Source organism: Nicotiana sylvestris, chromosome 8, assembly GCF_000393655.2.
Source record: "Nicotiana sylvestris chromosome 8, ASM39365v2, whole genome shotgun sequence".
Lineage (NCBI taxonomy): Eukaryota > Viridiplantae > Streptophyta > Magnoliopsida > Solanales > Solanaceae > Nicotiana > Nicotiana sylvestris.
In genome coordinates, this window is record NC_091064.1 from 4,381,820 (window position 1) to 4,403,885 (window position 22,066).

The 22,066-nt window shown below is 35.4% G+C and overlaps 1 protein-coding gene and 1 long non-coding RNA gene across 3 annotated transcripts; both read left to right on the top strand.

Annotated features, from left to right (window-relative positions):
• Positions 1-227: 227 nt before the first annotated feature.
• Positions 228-6,685, top strand: LOC138874543 (uncharacterized). Of its 2 annotated transcripts, XR_011401545.1 has the most exons (3): positions 243-837; positions 5,341-5,405; positions 6,474-6,685. It is a non-coding gene; the product is annotated as an uncharacterized lncRNA (long non-coding RNA). The 2 variants fall into 2 exon arrangements; XR_011401546.1 differs by lacking the exon at positions 5,341-5,405 and having other exon boundaries at positions 228-837.
• Positions 6,686-13,178: 6,493 nt separating this feature from the next.
• On the top strand, positions 13,179-15,019 carry LOC104217863 (early nodulin-like protein 4). Its single transcript, XM_009768192.2, has 2 exons — positions 13,179-13,539; positions 13,991-15,019. Exons 1-2 carry the CDS (start codon positions 13,374-13,376, stop codon positions 14,833-14,835), a joined length of 1,011 nt encoding a protein of 336 aa, XP_009766494.1. The 5' UTR covers positions 13,179-13,373; the 3' UTR covers positions 14,836-15,019.
• Positions 15,020-22,066: the final 7,047 nt, after the last annotated feature.

The window sequence follows — 22,066 nt, forward strand, 5'->3', positions numbered from 1 at the left end:
GGGTATAGGTTAAATGAGAAAGATCAAATAGGTCGCTCCGTGCAATTTTTACAATTTTAGGATGTCCATGTTCTTTCAAGCCCAAGTCAACCAACCTGAGCCCAGTCTCCCTTAGCCCCTAAACCCAGACCCATCGACCCGCCCCAAGACCCGCCTAACCCGTAGCCCAGTTCCACAACCCGCCTACTTGAACCATCTGCCCGACCCAACTCTCTTTAAATCCTAGCCTTTTGTTTCATTTATAATTCTCAAAACCCCAAGCCTAATATCCTTAGTCAGTTGCACCCTGCCCTCTCCAAAACTCCGCCGCCGCCTACCACCCAAACCGCCGAAAATTCCCAAAAATCTAACCACCAACGTCGTCCCCTCCCCCTTGTCCATGTGGCATGAGACATAACGACCCGAATATTCCCCATTCTCTCATCCTCGTCTCTCAGGTGATTGAAGCCTCAAGAAGGTATGTGCTAGATGAATGCAGAGTGTGGGATTGATTTCAATTGATCCCAGCCCTTCGTTCATCAGGTGTTTGACTGACACAAGGGGATTTTCCTAGTTATTTCATATATAAAAATTGCAAGCTTCTTCAGTTTCTTTTTTACTTCAAAAAATCAGAAAACAAAAAGAGATTTCAGTTTCTCTTCTCTTTGATTTTTGGTTTCAAAAATGGATTTCGCTTGAGGTATTGAGATTTGGTTCGAGTTCGTCGCCGTCGAGGTTCGGGCTCGTTGTTTCGGTTCGTGTTGCTGGAGTTTGTTTGACATTTTTTTTGTGCCTCCTGTTGCTGCCTTCATGTACATCAATTTTCAGATAGCAAATTAATTAAAATCTCATTTTCAGGTCCAATTCTAATATCTCTTGCCTTATTTTGTGGTGATCAAATTATGATGGGAGCCTAGGATCAAATAATAGAACTAGAGTGTTAGTAGAGGAAGATTTTTTTAGGACTTTGATGAAAATCGGCATGTTTCTTAGGTTCAAATGAAATCACTTCCATGCCTTCTTGTTACTATAGTTTCATTTCGCTCCTCCCTATTTGTTGGTGATAATGTCTGATTGTTCATGCGCATATATGTTCTTGATTGCTAAAGTTTGAAGGTTCTCGTTGTTGGTTTAGCTACAGTAAATGCAAGATCGTGCCTTTAGTGCTATCATGACTCGTGCTTCGCTACTAAGGCATTTTAATCTCATCCAGTTAATTGGCCAAATTGATCCTAGCTAGCAATTATTAAAAGGGTGTCAAATAGAAGTTTATGGTATTTATTTGGTGCACTTTTCTCTCGGCGACATGAACGATTAATGTGGATTTTGGACTAAAATCTTGAAATGTTAGCTAGTGATCATGTTTTTGTGATAACCTTTCCATGTCTTATAACTCTGTTTCCATAAATGAGATTTGAGTTAAAATTGGTTAAAGTTTCCTGTTTGGAGTGTTCTGATCATCATTTGTTTAGTTGTTTCAATCCATGACCTTGAGGCATGTTGAGATCCATGGTTTAAATCCATCTTGTTTGCTTAAGGGGATTCTGTTGGATACTATCACGACCCAAAATCCATTAAAAGTCGTGATGGCGCTTAACACCGATGTCAGGCAAGCCAACAATAATTTATTTAACTTAATTACTCATTTTAGTATTTGAAATCGTAATTTCCTTCAACTAAATAGTAAAAATAAAATTTACAGGGTAATTGATAATATTTCCCAACTACTACTGAACAACTCATAAGTACCCCCAAAACCCGGTGTTACAAGTACATGAGCATCAACTAGGAAGATAAAATAAAATACAACATCTGTCTCGAATACAAATTAGACAGAAAACTATAAATAACTCTGAAGGAGACTCTGCTGACAGCGGAATGTAATATGGAATGCAGCTCACCTAAGTCCCCACAATAACCACGCCTCTGCGCTCACAAGGCCACTAGGCATATATGTACCTACACAAAAATGTGCAGCAAGTGTAGTATGAGTACGTAAAACAAGCGTATCCAATAAGTATCCAGTCTAACCTCGAATAAATAGTGATGAGGGTTCGACTTCGACACTTACTATGTGCTAACTATAAAAGTGCCAATATTATATTTAAGCATGGAATACATAACACAGCTGAAAATTCAATATCCAGAAATAATCAACAAATCTTTTTTTACTAGTAGAAATTCCCAAATTCCTTTTCGTCATTAAACAATTTATATCTCAAGCCAATAAAGCAACATCAATTATTATTAGTTCCAAAGAGTTATCATGCGCAAGTCATGTCAAGATCGTACGGCCCGATCCAACATATAAATATAAATTGTCCACTGCCGAGAGTCGAACGGTACGAACCATAGATGCGTCAATTTAACCTGCCAAGGCGAATGGCCCGCTCCTATGAGAGTAGTGTAAATTTACCCTGCTCGCGGAATATATTTGAGACGCGGTTGAACATAGATTTCTCAAGTTATTATAATATTCCTCAATTCTTTTCAAAATACGAAATTTAAATGAAAACTTTCAAATCTTGAAATCCTTAATTTCAACTCTTCTCAAGGCAATTAATAAGCATGCTTGATCACAATTCTTTTCAAGAAAAATAATAAACATAATCAAATAATGGTATCAACAAGGCATGGTGTAAACCTAAAACTACCCGGACATAGACATAATAGTAGCTACGCACGGACACTCGTCACCTCGTGCGTACGTAGTCCCCACAAATAGAAGCACATATTAAATCAATTCACCTATGGGGTTAATTCCCTCTTACAAGATTAGAAAAGAGACTTACCTCGCTCCGAAGTTCCATAGGCGGCTCTCAAGCCTTCCAAACAACTCAACCCGTTGCCCAACGCTCCAAAACTAGTCAATAATAGTGCAAATCCATAAATATATACTATAATACTCATTATAATCCAATTTACAATAATTTCCAACTCCATTCGAAAAGTCGATAAAAATCACCCTAGGGCTCACGTGCCCGGATTCTGGAAATTTTTCGAAGATAAACTTTACCCATAACACCACGAACTCAAATATATAATTTATTCCAAATTCCATGTCCAATTTCGTGGTCAAAATCCAAAAAAATAAATTTCTAAGTTTTTCTTCAAAATCCCAAATTTCTATAAATTTTCATGCCTAAATCCATGTATAAACCTTGTATGTAGCTCACAACTAGTAGAAATTACTTACCTCATGCTTGATGATGAAAATGACACTCAAAAATCGGCTCCCATGGAAGAAGTGCAGTGAAAATGAGTCAAACCCTCGTTTTAAAGAAGCACACTGCCTAGCCCGACCTTCCCACCTGCAGTCCAATAGCCGCTCCTGCGGCTCCGCACCTACGGAAATGCTCCACCTGTGGCTCTATCTCAACCAGCAGCTTCCGCATTTGTGGGCAAAATAGTGTTTCTGCGCTTCCGCTTCTGCGATATCCCGTCCGCATCTACGCCTTCGCAGGTGCGAACATTCCCTTGCACCTGCGCTCCTACCCAACATACCTTCTACGACCCTTCCTGTTCGTTTTTGCAGCTCCGCACCTGCGGCCAAAACCTCGCAGGTGCGGTTACACCAGATGACAGAAGCTCCAGCATTGCTCCAAGCCCAAACTCCGATCGCTTACCATCCGGAATCCACCCGAGGCCCTCGGGACCTCAACCAATTGAACCAAAACGTCCCAAAATACTTTATGAACTTAGTCGATCCTTCAAATCACATCAAACAACATCAAAATAATGAATCGCACCCCAATTCAAGCTTAATGAACTTTTGAACTTCAAACTTCTACATTCGACGTCGAAACCTATCAAATCATGTTCGATTGACCTCAAATTTTGCACACAAGTCACATTCGACATTACGGTCCGACTCCAACTTCTGAAAATCGTAATCCAACCCCGATATCAAAAAGTTCACTCTCGGTCAAACTTCCCAAAAACCTTCAACTTTCTAACTTTTGCCAAATGACCCCGAAATGACCTACGGACCTCCAAATCTACATCTGGACGCACTCCCAATACCAAAATTACCATACGGAGCTATTCCCAAACTCGGAATCCCAATGGACATCGATAATATTGAAATGCCCTTTAGCCCAAATTTATAAAATTCTTCCAAAATGCCAACTTCCATAATAGGTGCTGAAAGGTTGTCGGGTCATCCAAACCGATCCGGACATACGCTCAAGTCCAAAATCATCATATGAACCTGCTGGAACCTTCAAATCTCGATTTCGAGGTTGCTTACTGAAATCCAACCTTAGTCAATTCTTCCAACCTAAAGCTTCCGAAATGAGATTTTTTTCCCTTCCAAATCAACTCTGAACTTCCCAAAATTTAATTCTGACCATTGTGAGCACGTGATTTTTGCCCTAAATGAATTAATCCCATAAATTCAAAACAAAATAATTTCTTTCAGTGTTTGCAATTTTGTGGATTTTCGTGGCATTTTCTGTTAATTGTTTGTATTTTTGTTTGTGCATTTTAATTAGTGAAAATACAAAAAAAAATGTGTTGCATGTGCATTTAGGAGTTAATTTTTCATTTTAAGAATTATTTAGTAATTAAGTGGTTTTATAAAAGGAAAATCACAAAAATGGTCATTTTGCCCTTTTAATTTTAATTCGGATCTTGAGTAGTTTTTCTTTAATTTATTAATTGTGGTAATTAATTTTCTAAGATATTTGGTTTAGGAATTAATTTAGTTTTATTTTTAGTTTTAAATTAAAAGAAATTAGAAAAATTGAACAAAAACAGAGAGAAACAAAGAGTGTAAAGTCATATTTGGGCCAAGTCCTTAATTTTTTTACCCAAGCCCAAATGTTTCCTCCCATACCCGTTTTAATACCCGCTCAGATCCGGCCCAACTCCACACCACACCCACTTCACCCCATCTAGTGACCAAACGACACCGTTTTAATTACCTTTGATCTGGACCGTTGATTTCCTTGGATCAAACAGTCCGGAACTAAGGGTATCCTTAGTATATTATGGTCCTAACCTCACTACCCCCCCAAACCCCGTCTCTCATCTCTTTCATCTCCCTTTCAGAGAACTCCCACGAAACCCTAAATCGCCACCCCAGTTTCCACCGCCTCGAGCCCGGCGACGCCACCACCAGTCAGCCTCAAATCGATACCCTAGAACCCTCTCACTTACCTCGCTCTAAATCCCCACCCCATTACCCTCAAATCTTGCAAGAGCACTTTGAATATTAAATCCGAGTTCGAGCTCTAAAAGTTCGAAACCAATCCCTATCGAATCTGGTGGCATGCATCAACTCAAGCCTTTGTTTTTCATGATTTAAAGGTTGACTCACTAGTCACTACAAAGCTGATGTTGTTCGTTTGTTCTTAACAGAGAACAAGTGATTAGCATCAATTTTGTGTGAATCAGGGCATCAAATGTAACATCGAGCTCGATCGGTGAGTTTCTATCCATCTGCGTGTCCAGTTGTGTTTTAGTTCACTTTTCGTCCCTCTTCTCCTTTTCTCTGTGTGAAAACTTGACCAATTTTCTGATGTTTTGAATTGTTTTCTGTTCCCTCTATTTTTCTTTCAAGTCATTTTTCTTTAAAAAAATGTGTTTGTTCTTGACCTGTTGAGTTTTTATTAATGTTATAGTCAAGCCTCTGATTTTCTCCCGTTTTTTGTTAGCCTCATTAGTTTAATTTAATTAGGTTATTCTGATTTATTAATTGGATTAGTTAATTCCTTGCTTATTTGTGTCAATCAATTTAGTTTTTAGAAATCGTTTGTGTGTTCTTTTTTGTTACTAATTTGGTTGGGTTTATTTAGTTGTTTGGGCTTTGGGTCTGACCCATTTACAAAAGAAGGGCATCCCGTTCACTTAGTTAAACCGTTGGGTCAACTCGACCCATGACCCATTTGAGTTCCTGGAGGAGGAATTTTCAGAGGTTTAAAGGGTAGTTTGGGGTATTTGCTTAGGGGAATCTTTGTATAACTAATTAGGAAGCTTCTTAGAAGCTGACTTTGGGATTGTTTGGAAACTCTGAAAACTAAATAGGGATATATAGGCAAAAATGAAAACATGAAAAAGACTCAAATGAAAATCTGATTTCCCTAGCGCTGCCCTATTTTCTTGCCTATACAGGCACCTTTTCTTGAAGCTCAAGTCAGACTTGAAAAGAGAAAAAATTCTGGAAAAATTGAAACGGCTAACTCTAAAAACAATACTGAATTCGCTGCATTTTTGGTTGGAAATTGTTCAAAATTTGGTTTGGTTGCTGGATTTCTGAACTTTCCCATTAGCTAGAACCCTTGAAAACCATAAATTCTTGCATTCGAGTGAAAAATGGTCTGAGTTTCTGGGATTTCAAAACTTATTTTGGGAGTTGTCCGGTTTTGAGTCTACTGTTCCATTGAAGCTAATTCTGTTGTGATTTTCCCCTCTATTTGAGTCTGTTACTGTTGTTGCTTCTGTTCTGATCTCAACTCAGTTTTCCATTCTTTTGTTTTGTCGTTTGTTACCAGGTACATATTCTTGATCTTAAACATGTAATGACTGGCTCATGTGGTGTTTTGAAGAAAAGGAAGATTGATGTTTTTTATCAGATGTTTCCTTCTTTATTTCTTTTCTCGCTCAACTTATTGGTTCAATTTCATTGTCTTAGCATGTCTAAAGTAAGGTTGTGCTGTGAACGTTGAGACCTACATTGAAATTGTAATTGGACTGTTATTCAGTACTTGCTGATTTCCATTTGTTTTAATTCCCTAGGCTTTATTATTGTTAGAAGAGTTAATCGATTTTAAGTTCTCGGATGTGTTTGTAAGTTCAGATTACATAAATTTTCATAAATTACAAAATCAGTATAGTTAAGGTTGAGCATGTGTTTGAAATTTCTATACGTTCTAGTTACTGGGAATGAGGAAACTTATCATGTTGAAGTGTAATTAGCATTTTGCTGTTGGTATGGACTCAAACTCGAGTTTGATTCCTTGATTTTGGCCTTGGTGATATTTGGGCCCTTAAGTCTGGGCTTTAAGGTCTTTGGTAAAAGAAAGTAGAATGCCATGGCTACTTGGGCTTGTCCCTTAAGCCTGGAAGTTTGTTGGTTAATGCTGGATTTTTCTCATTGTGGGTCTAACTAAAAATGTATGTCACATAAGTTGGAAGCTTAGTTAGTAATTAAAACTCAGAATTTAATGTTAATGTAATTTCATATTTTTATATGGTTTTTGGTTGATCGTTACTTAATTGATTTTGCATAAGTTTTAATTTTGAGAATTGGGCCTAAAAGCTGGCCCAGTTATGGCATTCGAAAATCAGAATCGGTTTGCGTACTATCTGCTCTGGGACGTCCTTGTCGTCGCCAAATTGGGCCCAAGCTTGAATGCCTTGTAATCATGCTGCATACTTCTTGGCTATTTGAGCCCATAACATTTCGTCAAGTTCAACTCTTTAGCTAATTGTTATATGAGTTTGAATTGTCAATTAAGATCACTTTAAGTCTTCTCTTAATTAGTTAGCCTTCTTAAATAGAATTGAGGTGAGCCGTATCACATAACCTCAAATTGCATGGCCCTCACTTAATTAATCTCGTTCATCCTTAGAAATCGAGGCGTGTCATTTAGCGAACTTTTATGGCCCTCGCAAAGTTAACAACACATAGTCACTTTTAGGCGCGTTATTTAATAAGGTACATTCCTAAACTCGGGTGCGCATTTATGTGACCCAAATTCAAATCTCAACGATGTTAAAATATGTCGAAGACCTCGAGTGCATTTATGTGACGTGGTTCAAGACGGGTTTTAACAACATTGCAATATTCCTAAAATGATTAAAAGCGGTTAAAGTTTTAAAAATGCACATAGGTTTAAAATGTTTTAAATCAGATAATTAGGCCAATAATAACAGTTGAGCGACCATGCTAGAACCACAGAACTTAGGAATGCCTAACACCTTCTTCCGGGTTAATAGAATTCCTTACCCGAATTTCTGGTCCACGGACTGTTAAACAAAGTCAAATTTCCTTGATTCGGGATTTAAAACCGGTGACTTGGGACACCATAAATTATCCCAAGTGGCGACTTTGAATTTTTAATAAAATAATCCCGTTTCGATTGTCACTTTAAGTTGAAAAAAACTCCTTTATATACTCCTTTCCGGGGGTGTAGGTAAAAAGGAGGTGTAACAGTTCTGGCGACTCTGCTGGGGACCGAACCCAGAATCTCTGGTTCAGGGTTCAAGAATTCGAGCTTAGAATAATTTTTATATTTGGCTTTTATTTATTACCTGGTTTTAATTACATGTTGTTGCTTTTTATCGCGTTGATATTATCTGAACTGTATATAAACTGCTACGAAACCCTTCTCTTCTCATCTTCGGGTATGTGCTCGCTGGTCGAGACTCCCTATTCTTTTAGTGTCATACTTTGAAATAAGAAAGTGGCTCGGACAAGTTACTAAGCTGGATAGCCTTTTGGTTCCCGGTACGTAGCCCCTCCTCGGCTCGAGTTGTCCGCTCGGGTACACAAGTCTAGAACAAATACCCAGGTTTTGAACCTAGAATAACTCAGCCTCATGCCGGATCCCTAGTAGGAACGTTTGTTTGCATCATGTGCATTTGACTTTGGAGACTCAACACAGGGGTTGGGTCTGTCTAGGACAGGTGTACCCGAAATATAAAGACCATTATGATGCATCTTACTTGCTACTTGTGCATTCATTTGCTTCAAATTTGCATGTTGACCGGCTTATAGGGAAAATTTAGAAAAGTTAATGAGGAGGCTGAGAGGGATAAGTGCCTGTTTTGAAAAATCAATGTCCAAAACATACCGAAACTTTGTCGAAATTTTGAAGAAAAAAAAAAAAGAAATTTTGTGGTTTTTAAAGACAAGAAAAAAAAAAGAAAATCTTTTTGTTTTTAGAAAAGAAAAAAAAGAAGTTGGTTTATTTTTGTCAAAATTGCTCGAACTACGCCAGTTTGATTCTCACAGGGTGTGAGATACGTGGACAACCCATCGGGTCCAACTTTTCTTTTATAAAAATAGCCCAAAAAGAACAAAAATCTTATAGTTGATTTGGCTCTATTGTTTGGTCATAATGTCTGGGCTGGCTTCTTCAGCGATAGCGCAGAGATAGTTAACAAATTTGCCTCCATGACGCCTCTGCTGTTAATATCCTTTGTATTCGATTTCTTTCTAGGAACTTTATCAGGTCAGATTTTTGTTTATATAATACTCATGACATATATTCCGCGAGATATATCATAGTATAAATTAGTTTTGCATTCAAAATAGTGATCTTTACAAAAATAGCCATCTATATTCGATATTTACAAAAATTGTCGTCTATATTCATTGCTTACCTTTTCTAGCCATATACATAGTTTATACATTTATTATACATAATTATACACATATAATACATACTTATGCATATATTATACCTCTACCAGCTATTTTTAGCTTAAACGGTTGGGGAGACGACTATTTGTGTTAATTCTTCTTCAAAATAACCTTACTAAAAGTGTAATCGAATTGATCAGGAGTGGCTAGGGGATGCGAGTGGCAACATTTGGCTATGTGCATCACCTTGGAGTTCAACCTACAAGCACAGGTAATTCAAATGCATGACATGCTCGGTTTTCTCTAGTATTCAGATAGACGGATTTTGGATATAATTTTTTTTTAAATACTAAAGCTCATTTTATATTTTAAAATTATGAGTTAAGAATCTAATATTCGTCAAAATTTTAGTGATTTTTTAAAATCTATGTCTATGCTACGTATCAAAAGTTAATAATGGATTGAACGCAATTGAACGTAGGATTCATCTTGTGGCTTTAATATATTCTTTTTGGATTTTAATATATTAAATCGCAATTAATCTAGAATATAATTGAGGTGTAGTTAACTAATTAAAGTGTTTTTTTTTTTTTGAAAAATGACATTGTATAGTCGATTTTAAAATAATAGTCGAAAATATATATAAAATTTATACAAATTTTTTATATTTTTTCGGCTACCGAATGTAAATAGTTTCTGGCGCTGGCTAAAAGTGATAATACCCTCTTTATTTTTTAAACATGATGCAGGGTTTATGGATGGGCTTGATATGTGGTCTAGCTTGCCAAGCTTCTGGCTTATTGCTACTAACATTGTTTACCAGATGGGGAAAAGTAGAGGGCTCAACAAAAAGCAATAGAGAAAATGAACTTCTAGCTTAAGATTGAGTTCGTAAGAATAACTGAGTTGACTTTCTTATAAAAAATTTATTAGTTGAGTGATCGTACTGGTAAAGTTGTTGTCATGTGATCAGGAGGTCATGGGTTCAAGCCATGGAAATAGCCTTTTACAGATGTAAGGTTGCGTACAATAAACCCTTGTGATCCGGTCCTTCCCCGGACCTTGGACATAGCGGAAGCTTAGTGCACCAGACTGCCCTTTTTGATCGTACGAGAAATTAATTCGAGAATAATTTGTGTACGGCCAATGGCGTACTTGTTGGCCATTATTGATTGAGTTTATATTATTTCGGAGTTAAAATAAAAAATAAAAAAATTATCGAGTTAAAATCATGAACTCGTCATTGATATTCTATAGGGAGAAATTTAAAAATAGCCAGATTTATAACTGGTCATTCAAAAATAGCCCAATTTCAAAAGTAATCGAAATTTAGCCACTTTTCATGTAAAGATAAATCTGAGCAAAAACACTGTTCAAAACCCGGAAAATACGCCCGTATATTATACTGGAGTTCCAGCATAAGTATGCTTGAATTCCAACATATTATACGGGAGTTCCAGGATAACTATGCTAGAACTCCAGCATAATATATTGGAGTTCCAGCATAAGTACACTAGAACTCCAGCATAATATACTGGAGTTCCAGCAAGTATAAATGTCCAATATAATATACTGGAGTTTGGAGCACCGGTGCTCCAGTCTCCCGTATATTATACAGGAATCAGCAAAGTATACCGGTCCAGCATAATATGCTGGAGTTCGTACACAGATGCACCGAACTCCCGTATATTATGCGGGACCGATCTCTGTTGCAGCAAAATAGTGGCTATTTTTCATTGACTTCGTAAACGGTAGCTATTTTTGAATGACCAGTCCGAAAACTGGCTATACCGTGCTATTTTAACTATTCTATAAAACGAGATAGAAAGAGCGTTAACTATATAATCACTGAATTTCTAACTTCTATACGAAAACCCAATTGCAAAACTGTGAGATTTGGTCTTTCCTTATCCAAATGTACATCTTACCTAACAAAATATATGCAAATTTATCATCAAAGCAAAGATCACTTAACTATTCATTCTTCACTGAGCATGCAGCTACTTTTGGTACCATCACTCTAAAAGATTGTTATTTAAAAATTAGACAGTGTATCTTAAATTTTAATTTTTCAGTTTAATTTTAATTGACAAAAATATCTCAAAGTTAAGATTTTTAATTTAAAATTTCAGGACAAAATAAGTTTTGGCTAATCTTTAAATAGCATCCCTAAAAATGGCTATATGTTTACTTCCCCCCCCCCCCCAAAAGATTTAGGGATAGATTTACTCAAATAACCTTTTTAAAAGGGTGAAGTACACAAATAGCCCTCAAAGTGGATGATCTTGAATTTTTGTCCCCAATTGCCTCCTGGGCAGAATTTCAAGTCTAAAAAGTATTGCTCATCGCTTGCGCCATGAGCAACAGTTTTAACTTTTGACCTTGAAATTTTGCCCACGAGACAAGCGGGGTTCAAAAAATAAAGATCACCCCAAAAAGTGTTATTTTCTGCAATTTTTAGATTTTTAGAGTTATTGCTTATACTCCGTTCTTGTTTTAAAAGTTTTGCAAATATAACCTATTGCTTAACAACCGAAAAATGGAAAATTTCATCCAACAGTTCAAAATTTTAAAATGTTACATACAAAAATTTTACAAATTTTATATATTTTTCGGCTACTGAATGTAAATATTTTATTTCGCAGTCTAAAAGTGATAATAGCCCCAAGATTTAGGGGCAGATTTACTCAGATGACCCTTTTAAAGGGTGAAGAACACAAATAACTCTCAAAGTGGATGATCTTGAATTTTTGTCCCTAATTGTGTCATCGGCAGAATTTCACGTCTAAAAAGTAGTGTCTCTCGCTTGCGCCATGGGCAACACTTTTAACTTTTGATCTTTGAAGTTCTGCTCATGAGGCAATCGGAGGTCAAAAGTTAAATATCACCCTAAAAGGTGTCATTTTTCTACAACTTTTAGATTTGTAGAGCTATTGCTTATATTTAATTATTGTTTAAGAGTTTTGCAAATATAACCTAGTGCTTAACAACCGGAAGATGAAAATTCTCACATTACAGCTTCCGCAAATTTAAAACTTCGGTTATAAATTTTTTTATAGGTTGTTCAGTTTCTTTTACTACTTAAATAATTTATCTAAAATTTTCGCTGAATATGTCTGAGCCTTTTTCCGGGAGAAATTCAAAATAACTAGATTTACAAGTGGACATTCAAAAATAGCCACATATTCAAAAGTAATCAAAATTTAGCTATTTTTCATGAAAGATAAATCTGAACGAAAACACTGTTCAAAATCTAGAAAAATACTCCAGTATATTATACTGGAACTTTCCGCGTGTTGGAGTTCCAGGATAATATGCTGGAAGTTCATACACAGGTGCACCGATCTCCAGTATATTATGCTGGAACTTTCCGTGTTGCAGCAAAATAGTGGCTATTTTTTAATAACTTTGCAAATACTGACTATTTTTGAATGATCTGTCCTAAAACTGGCTAACCTGTGCTATTTTTACCCTTTTCTGGACGATGTTTACTAATTAGGCCCAGCTTTACGTGGCTCGCAAATGAAAATCAAAGCTAAGTTTTTGAGAAATGATATTTTTGTCGTTCCCAAAAATAATAGCCGCTAAAATGTATATTTTTTTATATATATTACTCCTATATTTGTTGGCGCGAATACAATTAGTTTGGAATGACCGGACTAATTTTCTATTTTCCCAAAGGTTTTTCTGTTTTCTCAGTCAACAACCAAACATGAAGTCCGTTTAATTAATTAAATACACTTACCGTTATGTCCTTAGCCTTTCTCCACGTGTTAAATATATATAATCCAAACACACTTTTGTTTTTTTATTCTCTCCTAATCAAACACATTTTTCCAATTCTTTTTTCAACAAAACACATTTTTCTAAATTGCTGTGTTTTTTCTTTAATTTGCAACGGTAACCTTTTCAACACCCCTTATATATAACTCTTATCTCATCCTTAAAACCTCAACATCAGCCTACAATATTTCCTCTTACTATTCTTCTGAATTTCAGTTTCCTTTTCCTCTCTTTTTCTCATCACTCATCTTTTCTTTTCTATATTTATTTATATATATCAAAGAAATTGTTACTATAATTCATGGCTTTGCATAAACATCTTCTAGTAATTTTCTTAGCTTGTTTCATTAGCTCTTCTTATGCTTATCAATTCTACGTTGGTGGAAAAGATGGTTGGGTTCCTAACCCTACTGAAAATTACAACCATTGGGCTGAACGAATGCGATTCTCAGTCAATGACACTCTACGTAAGTTCTGCTGAATTGTGTGATCATCTCGTTTATAAGATGTGCTCGTAAATTTTTATGTTTTGATTGACTTGTATGATCGCGGAAACAGACTCTATGTCCTCTAGGATAGGGGTAATGTCTGTGAACACACTATACTCCGTAAACCCTACTTGTAGGATTCATTGGATTTTTTTGTTGTTGTTATTGTTTGGCTTCTATGATCATCATGTTTAAGAGATGTGTTTCTATTTTTAAGTTGTGATTTAATCTTGAAGTTCTGATTGAATTGTATGATTATTGACCATCTTGTCTAAAACATGAGCCCATAATCTTGAAGTTCTGATTGAAATATGTGATCATCTTATCTAAAAATATGCTCGTATATTTTAAGTTTGGATTGAATTATATGATCATGTCTGTATTTTTGTTTTACCTTATTGATTATTTGTTTTGTGTTTGGTTTATGTAGTGTTCAGGTACAAGAAAGGATCAAATTCAGTATTAGTGGTAAACAAGGATGATTATGAAAAGTGCAACACAAATAATCCGATCAAGAAAATGGATGATGGGAATTCTATATTCAAGTTTGATCGTTCTGGTCCTTTCTTTTTTATTAGTGGAAATAAAAATGATTGTGAAAAAGGATCACAAAAATTAATTATTGTTGTTTTAGCTATTAGAACTCCTCCTTCTGCTCCTACACCACCTACCCCCTCAACTCCAGCTCATGGTCCAGTAGCTTCTCCTCCGGGAACATCTCCGGCGATATCTCCGGCAACTTCTCCAGTTCCTGCTCCTGTAAATCAAACACCTGCTTCATCTCCAGGAAATGCTCCAACTCCGGCGACATCTCCAGTTCCTGCTCCTGTAAATCAAACACCTACTTCATCACCAGGAAATGCTCCAACTCCGGCATCTTCTCCGGCTATATCTCCGTCGACATCTCATGCGCCGTCAATCAACAGTCCATCACCTTCTCCATCGCCGGCAACATCTCCAGCGACATCTCCGGCACCGGCTAGAATTTCACCATCCGGAGACATAACAGCTCCATCGCCTTCATCGAGTGGCTCATCATCATCTCCAACTTCATCTCCTCCGGCATCAAGTACGCCGGGATCACCAGGGAAGTCAACGCCGGGAATTATTGCTCCGGCTATCGACGGCGGGAACTCTCCGCCGGCGGATATTCAGTCACCTACTGGTTCGTCAACCAATAGCAAGAATTCTGCAGTAAAAGCATTTACTCCTTCAGCTGTATTGATGTCAGTCGTTTTGACTATAATTTTGGGAGGATTCGTCGTTTCTCCTTAGTGGGAAATAGCTCCACCCCCCCCCCCAAAAAAAAGAAGAGAAAATACTAAATTATAGTTACTTAGTTTGGTTTTCTTTCTCTTTTTTTTTTTTCCTTCTCTTTTATGTTTTGTTTGATTCTTGGTACATTGAATTATTGTGAGGTTTGGATATATATAAAGGCAGTATTTAGTTATTATTTTTATCTTTTGTTGTGTTGTCCTTGAAAGAAAAAAGGACAATTTGGTGCACTAAATTCTCGCTTTAGGCATGATAAGGGAAAGGGCCGGATAATATAGTCTATTGTACGCAATCTTATCCTGCATTTCTATAAGTATCTGTTGTGTCGTTGACCTGAAATTGATTATTTTCTAGGAGGAGCTCAGTGCACAAAGCATCTCACATTCATGTAGGGTCCAGGGAAGGCTTAGAGTGTGATGTTGGAAGTCTATTCTAATGCAAGCATTAATGACTACGTCTATTTTAATGCAAGCATTAATGACTACTTTCAAGACGTGAACTCGTGACATATAGATCACACAGTGAATATATAATGAAGTTTGATCTTGTTCATGGAAATACGTTTCTTTTCTCTTATTAGTATTAATTATCTAACATTCGAAACTTATTGGTCTAATTAATTTAGATCATATTGTATAAAGAAAGCGCTCTTTATCGGATTTTTTCATTCTCATACGTCGAACTAATACTTTTGGTTAATAGAGCTCGAACTGATATATCTGATCTAGGGCGGAGCCATAGCTTTATAACGGGTTCGACCGAACCCATTAGTTTTAGTGTAAACGGTACATTTGTCTTAAAAAATTTATTGAACAGGTATAAATTCTATAATATAAAAAGCTAGAATACTGAACCATTAACTTCAAATCGTGACTCCACGCATCTGCATTTGATTAATAATAAAGAATCTCATTCATTCCACCACAACTGATGGTAGTATATGTTTATTGTTTAGCTTACAGTCTTACGTCTCTATAACAGTCTTGTTGTTCAGTTATTTTTTTGTCGTTATAGTAAAGTGTTATTATAGAAAATACATATCATAACATAACTTTAAAATCGATTCCGAAAACATTTGGCTTTAATAGTGAATAGTTATTATATAAAAATTTGACCGTATATGCAAAATTTAAAATCGGACAGTTGCAGCCTACAAGTGTTTTAAGTTCAACGTATATAGCATTTAATTTTTCTCTTTATATGGATACTTTATTATCTACTTGTAAGTTGTAAATATCTTAATTTGTGTATAATTGACTTATTGTCTTATTGTGATTAATTAAGCTTTCATAGCTTAATTACGTCAGCAAGCTGGAACGTAGCGACAGTTTTTCTTTTTTAGTGGTAATAATGTAAACTTAAGTACTTAACTTAAGTAGCAATTAAACAAAAATATTACTTTTGTTTGACTGGCCTTCCTAAATTTTATTTAAATTAATGCATACGTAATGGTCCTTATTTAAGTACTCAACTCTTTGTTTTTGCTTTTGGCAAATGCTAATTAATAGCATTAGAAAAGAATTTAAAATTTTGTCGTTTGATTGGTGGGATGGGATAGATAAGAATATGCCATGAGTTGGAATAGTCTATGGGTTTATATATTCCATTTGGGATAATTAATCCCATTATTTTAGTAAAAAATAATTTCCAGAGACTAATTAATACTCATAATCAGAGGCGGGCCTTTGCTATATCGAGAAGGGTCGCCGGTACCTGTAAAATTCGATAAAATTTTCATGTATATATGTGCAGTGGCGGAGCCACATGCACCTAAGTAAGGGGTATCAACCGACACCCTTCGTCGAAAAATTATACTGTTTAGCTCGGTAATTTTTTAAAAAAATATGTATATATACTATATAATGACACTCCTTGACTTTTTTGTGAATTTGTTTCTTTATATATTGAGTCTCCTTAATGAAAATCATGGCTTTCTCACTATACATATATATATATATATATATATATATATTTAGAAAATAGTGATATATTACTAGTGACATCTTATATACGAAGCAAATTTTAGTTGAATCCAAAAATGTACCCCCAAATTTCAAATTCTCGATCCGCCTCTGCTCATAACCAAATACAAGATAAAATAATTTCATATTTTATCCCGAAATTATTATCCTTTATCCCACCAAACAAACGATCCGTAAGATAGTTCAATTTTAACAAAGTAAAAATGGTAAATGTCCTTCCCATCCTAGTTATTTTTGGTCCTAAATCTTTATTCTAAGTTTCTAACTATTTAAGCAAATTAATTGTACTTCTCAATCGGGTTAGAAAGAAAGACAGATCAAAGAAAAATAAATCAATACCTACTTTTGTCATGTTATACAATAATATAAGTTGCCAACTTGCCCTTTGGCAAGCACTCTCTGATCAAAGAGAAGCCAATTCTCTGCTTCATTCCTTTAGAATTTAGATATACATCCCGTCAAACTTCTCCATAATAATTTTGTTTGTTTTAATATTTTTTAATTGAAATAATAAATACTATTATAAAAAAATTATATTATATCATAAAACGAAAAATTAGTTTCAAAGAATAATTACTCATATAGTAAAGTACTACTATAAATGATAATTGTTATAGAGAAATCTGATTAAAATATTTAAACAGAAAGAAAGCTTTTGGGAACCAATACATATATACTAAAACTTCAGCATAAAAAAATATAAGAAAAATAAAAAGGTAAAGGATTTGGGAGAAATTCAAAAATAGCTAGATTTACAAGTGGTCATTCAAAAATAGCCACAGATTCAAAAATAATTGAAATTTAGCCACTTTTTATGTAAAGATAAATCTAAACGAAAACACTGTTCAAATCCAAAAATACTCCAGCATAATATACTGGAATTCCAGTATACTTATGCTGGAACTCCAGTATATTATGCTGGAAGTCCAGTATATTCAGTACAATATACCGGTCCAGCATAATATGCTGGAAGTTCATACATAGTTGCTCCAACCTCCAGTATATTAAGCTGGAACTTTTAATGTTTCAGCAAAATAGTGACTATTTTTCATTGACTTTACAAACGCTGGCTATTTTTCAAGGACCAGTCCGAAAATTGGATAGCCCGTGCTATTTTTACCCTTTTTTAACAACTGACATCCGGAATCTACCGACCCAATTAATTCAATTTTGCGCTTCGTAATATTTATTTAAGGAGAAGCACTCCCTATCAAAAAATTTATTCCTAAAACTCAACAACCACCACCACAATAATATACCTAGTATAATCTCACGTAATGGAATTTGGAAAAGATAGCGTGCATGCAAATCCCACCATATTTCCAATAATCCTACCTTGTAGAGATAAAGAGATTATTTCCAATAAAACTCAAAACCCTAAAATTCTAATTAAATATGGAATATTTCATCTATCCCACCATATTACTAGCAATAAGAGTATTTTCCTTTTTTTGGCTTTTTTTCATTTTTAGCCCGCGCTATAAATTATTTATATTAGGTAACCGAAAAAACATACTATAAAATTTGTATAGTTGTTATATATAACATACAATATATATATATATATATATATATATATATATATATATATATAAGATATATACGATATATATTTTTTTAATTATTATTTTGAGAGAGGCTACACAATTTTATTTTCTCTTTTTGTCTTTGTATCGTTGTTTTAAACAAATGAAATTCCTAATTCGAACGTCACTTAAGCTCTAGAACTATCCATTCCTTAAAGTTGTATTATTGTGCGGGGAAATTAAAATGTCACATCAAACGAATTGGACCTTGCAATATTGAGACTTAAGAATTTATTCTCCAATTAGGATAATGGAAAGAGGGCCCCACAGTGTGAACATCAAACCTTAGCTTTTACACATGTACATAGTTTATTGACCATTCGATTACGTCTTTACTCAAAAAATAATTGAAATTGTTAATATAATATTTATATCCCTTTTATTCTATCAGAATTTATTTCATTCCAGCTCAATATAAGATAATCTAAAATAGGAATTTTTTAAATCACACTTATATACATGATAAGATGTAATTAAACAACAATTAAGGTCTACTCCTAACTTATATCATTTTCTATGAATTTATGCTAGTATTATGCTCTTGGCACAAACAAGGTGCTTCATAATTTAAAGTTAGGGGGCTAAAAATGATTTTGATCTTATTTGTACTTGTTTTAAAACGAAATTCTGTATTTTGAGCCCTTAAAAACCTCTTTTAGCATCATCTCGATTTGTGTGCGCAGTCCGGGCGTATAGCCGGAAAGCCTAAATATGAAAATATGTGAAAAATAATAAATTTTGACTATAAAATAATTTAATTTGACTTCGGTCAACGTTCTGGGTAAACGGACCCGGACCCGTGATTTGACTGTCCCGGAGGGTCTGTAGGAAAATATGGGACTTGGGCGTATGCCCGGAATCAAATTCCGAGGTCCCAAGCCCAAGGAATGAATTTTTGAAAGAAATTATTTTATGAAATTGTTTATAAAGTTTGAAAATGAATTTTGATTAGAATATGTTGGTATCGGGCCCGTATTTTGGTTCCGGCGCCCGGTACATGTCTTATATATGATTTAAGATGATTATGTGAAGTTTGGTAAGAAACGGAATCCGTTTGACGTGATTCGGACCTAAAATGCAAATTTTGATGTTTAAAGAAGTTTTGAGAAATTTTATTGATCTTGAGGTTTAATTCGATATTCATGATGTTATTTTGGTGATTTGAGTATACGAATAAGTCCGTAGGGTATTTTTGAGGTTGTGTATATATTTGGTTTGGAGCCCCGAGGGCTCGGGTGAGTTTTGGATAGGGCACGGGGTGAAATTTTGGACTTAAAGAATTGCAGGCCTGCAGGCTTCGCAATTCCCAAACCCATGTTCGCAATTTCCAAACTTCGGAATTCCCAAACCCATGTGCGCAATTCCCAAGCTTCACAATTTCCAAACCCATGTTCTCAATTCCCAGGCTTCGCAATTCCCAAACCTATGTTCGCAATTCCCAGGCTTCGCAATTCCCAAACCCATGTTTGCAATTCCCAGGCTTCGCAATTCCCAAACCCATGTTCGCAATTCCCAGGCTTCGCAATTCCCAAACCCATGTTCGCAATTCCCAAGCTTCACATTTCCCAGCCCATGTTCGCAATTCCCAAGCCAGCAGCGGTCGGGGTTCGCAATTCCCATATCAGAGACCTGCAACTTTTATACTTAGACGATTTTAAACCCATTTTTCATATTCTCTCAAAACATAAACACACTTAGTCGATTTTTCAAGGACTTCTTCTTCTCCAAACCAATTGTAAGTCGTTTTAACTAGTTTTCTTCAATCATTAACATCTTTTAGCTTGATTTCAACTTCAAATCAATGATTTTCGTGGGGGAAATTGGGTTTTTTGGGTAGAACCTAGGTTTTTCAAAAATTGGGGATTTGGACCGCGATTTGAGGTCCAATTTCAAAAAAAATTATATATTTGGGTTCGTGAGGGAATGGATAATCGGGTTTTGGTTCGAACCTCGGGTTTAGACCATGTGGGTCTGGGGGCGATTTTTGACTTTTTGGGCAAAACTTTGGAAAACTCATTTTTATGCATTCAAATTGATTCATTTGGCGTTTATTGATGTAATTAAGTAACTTGTGACAGATACGAGCGAATTAGTGGTGAAATCAAGGGGCAAAGCTATAATTGAATCGTGAATTATGTTTGTGGCATCGAGGTAAGTGTTTGGTCTAACCTTAGCTTGAGGGATTAGGAATTGAGTCTTATTTGCTATATGGTAATTGTTGAGTACGATGTATAGGCATGGTGACGAGTATCTATACGTTGGTGTCTAGCATGCCCGTGAGTCTTTATATTGTGATTATCATATCTTCGTTGTATCTTTCATGCCTTGGTGTTGGTTTCTAAATATTGTATAAAGTTTGTGGAAAGAATTGTGACCTATGAACATTGAGGAGTGTTGGCTCAAGTTGTATAACGAATTGTGAAAGTATAAGTGACAATTGAACTTTTAGAGCATTGGCTCGAGTTGTGAAGTGAATTGTGAAGTAAAAGTGAGAAAGAGAAGAGATCATTATGTTGTCACCCTTGCCGGGCTATTGTTGATTTATTTGTTATCTCCCTTGTCGGGATGTGGATATTATTGATGTTGTTCCCTTGCCGGAATTTAATTGTTGACTTGTTGCTCCCTTGCTGGTATTCTTATTGCAAATTTCCTTTATTTTCTTGCCATATTATTTGTGATTGTTGTTTGGATGAGGAAGAGAGTTAAAACACGAAGGATGATGTCGTGCATTGTTTGTTTTGTGAGCAAAGAGTGTAAAGCACGAAGGGTGATGTCGTGTCGCACGATGTACCATTCCATGCCTATTATATTGATTTCATGATAAGGATGAGAGTAAAAGCACGAAGGTGATGCCGTGCAATTTATATTGATTCTTATGGTGAGGACGAGAGTAAAAGCACGAAGGGTGATGCCGTGCACTTGTCTTTGATTTACCTTATTCTTGTTGATAATTGAGTTATGTTGTCCTTTACGTTTATTTACTGGTTTTCTATTTTACTTGATTTTATTTCGATGTTATAGATTCCCTTACCCTATTTGCCTTGTGATTGTTGTTTGGGTGAGGAAAAGCGTAAAACACGAAGGGTGATGCCGTGCATTGTTTTGGTGAGAGAGTGTTAAAGCACGAAGGGTGATGCCGTATATTGTTTTGGTGAGAGAGAGTAAAAGCACGAAAGGTGATGTCGTGCACTTGTTTTTGATTTCCTAATTTTTATTGATAACTGTGTTACGGTTTCTCTACACTGAATTGCTGATTTCCTTTTGATAGAGAGTAAAAACACGAAAGGTGACACTAGGTTTTGGGTGCTTTAGGTTGTAGAGTTGTAATAGATGCAGATTTCAGATATTTAGTTTTTATCTTCCGCTTAATTATTTAAAATTTCGCTGTTTTCATGTTATCGTCTTATAATTGTTTTAAAGAAATAATTGAGTAATGAAATAAATAGTTAAATGATTGGCTTATCTAGCTCACATTAGTAGGCGCCATCACGACTCCCGAGGGTGTGAAATCCAGATCGTGACATTATTATATGTGTATATTTTAAATTTATTTTTATATCTTCTTAATTCAAATAAAAAATAATTAGTTGAGTTGAACCTGTAAATACACCCTAAATTCGCATCTATTCGCACAATAATGTTAATATACATATATAGCTACCT

Coding starts and splice junctions, on each gene's coding strand:
- LOC104217863 (XM_009768192.2), top strand. CDS start 13,374: ATGGCTTTGCATAAACATCTTCTAGTAATTTTCTTAGCTTGTTTCATT. Junction 13,540..13,990: donor CTCAGTCAATGACACTCTAC/GTAAGTTCTGCT, acceptor TGGTTTATGTAG/TGTTCAGGTACAAGAAAGGA.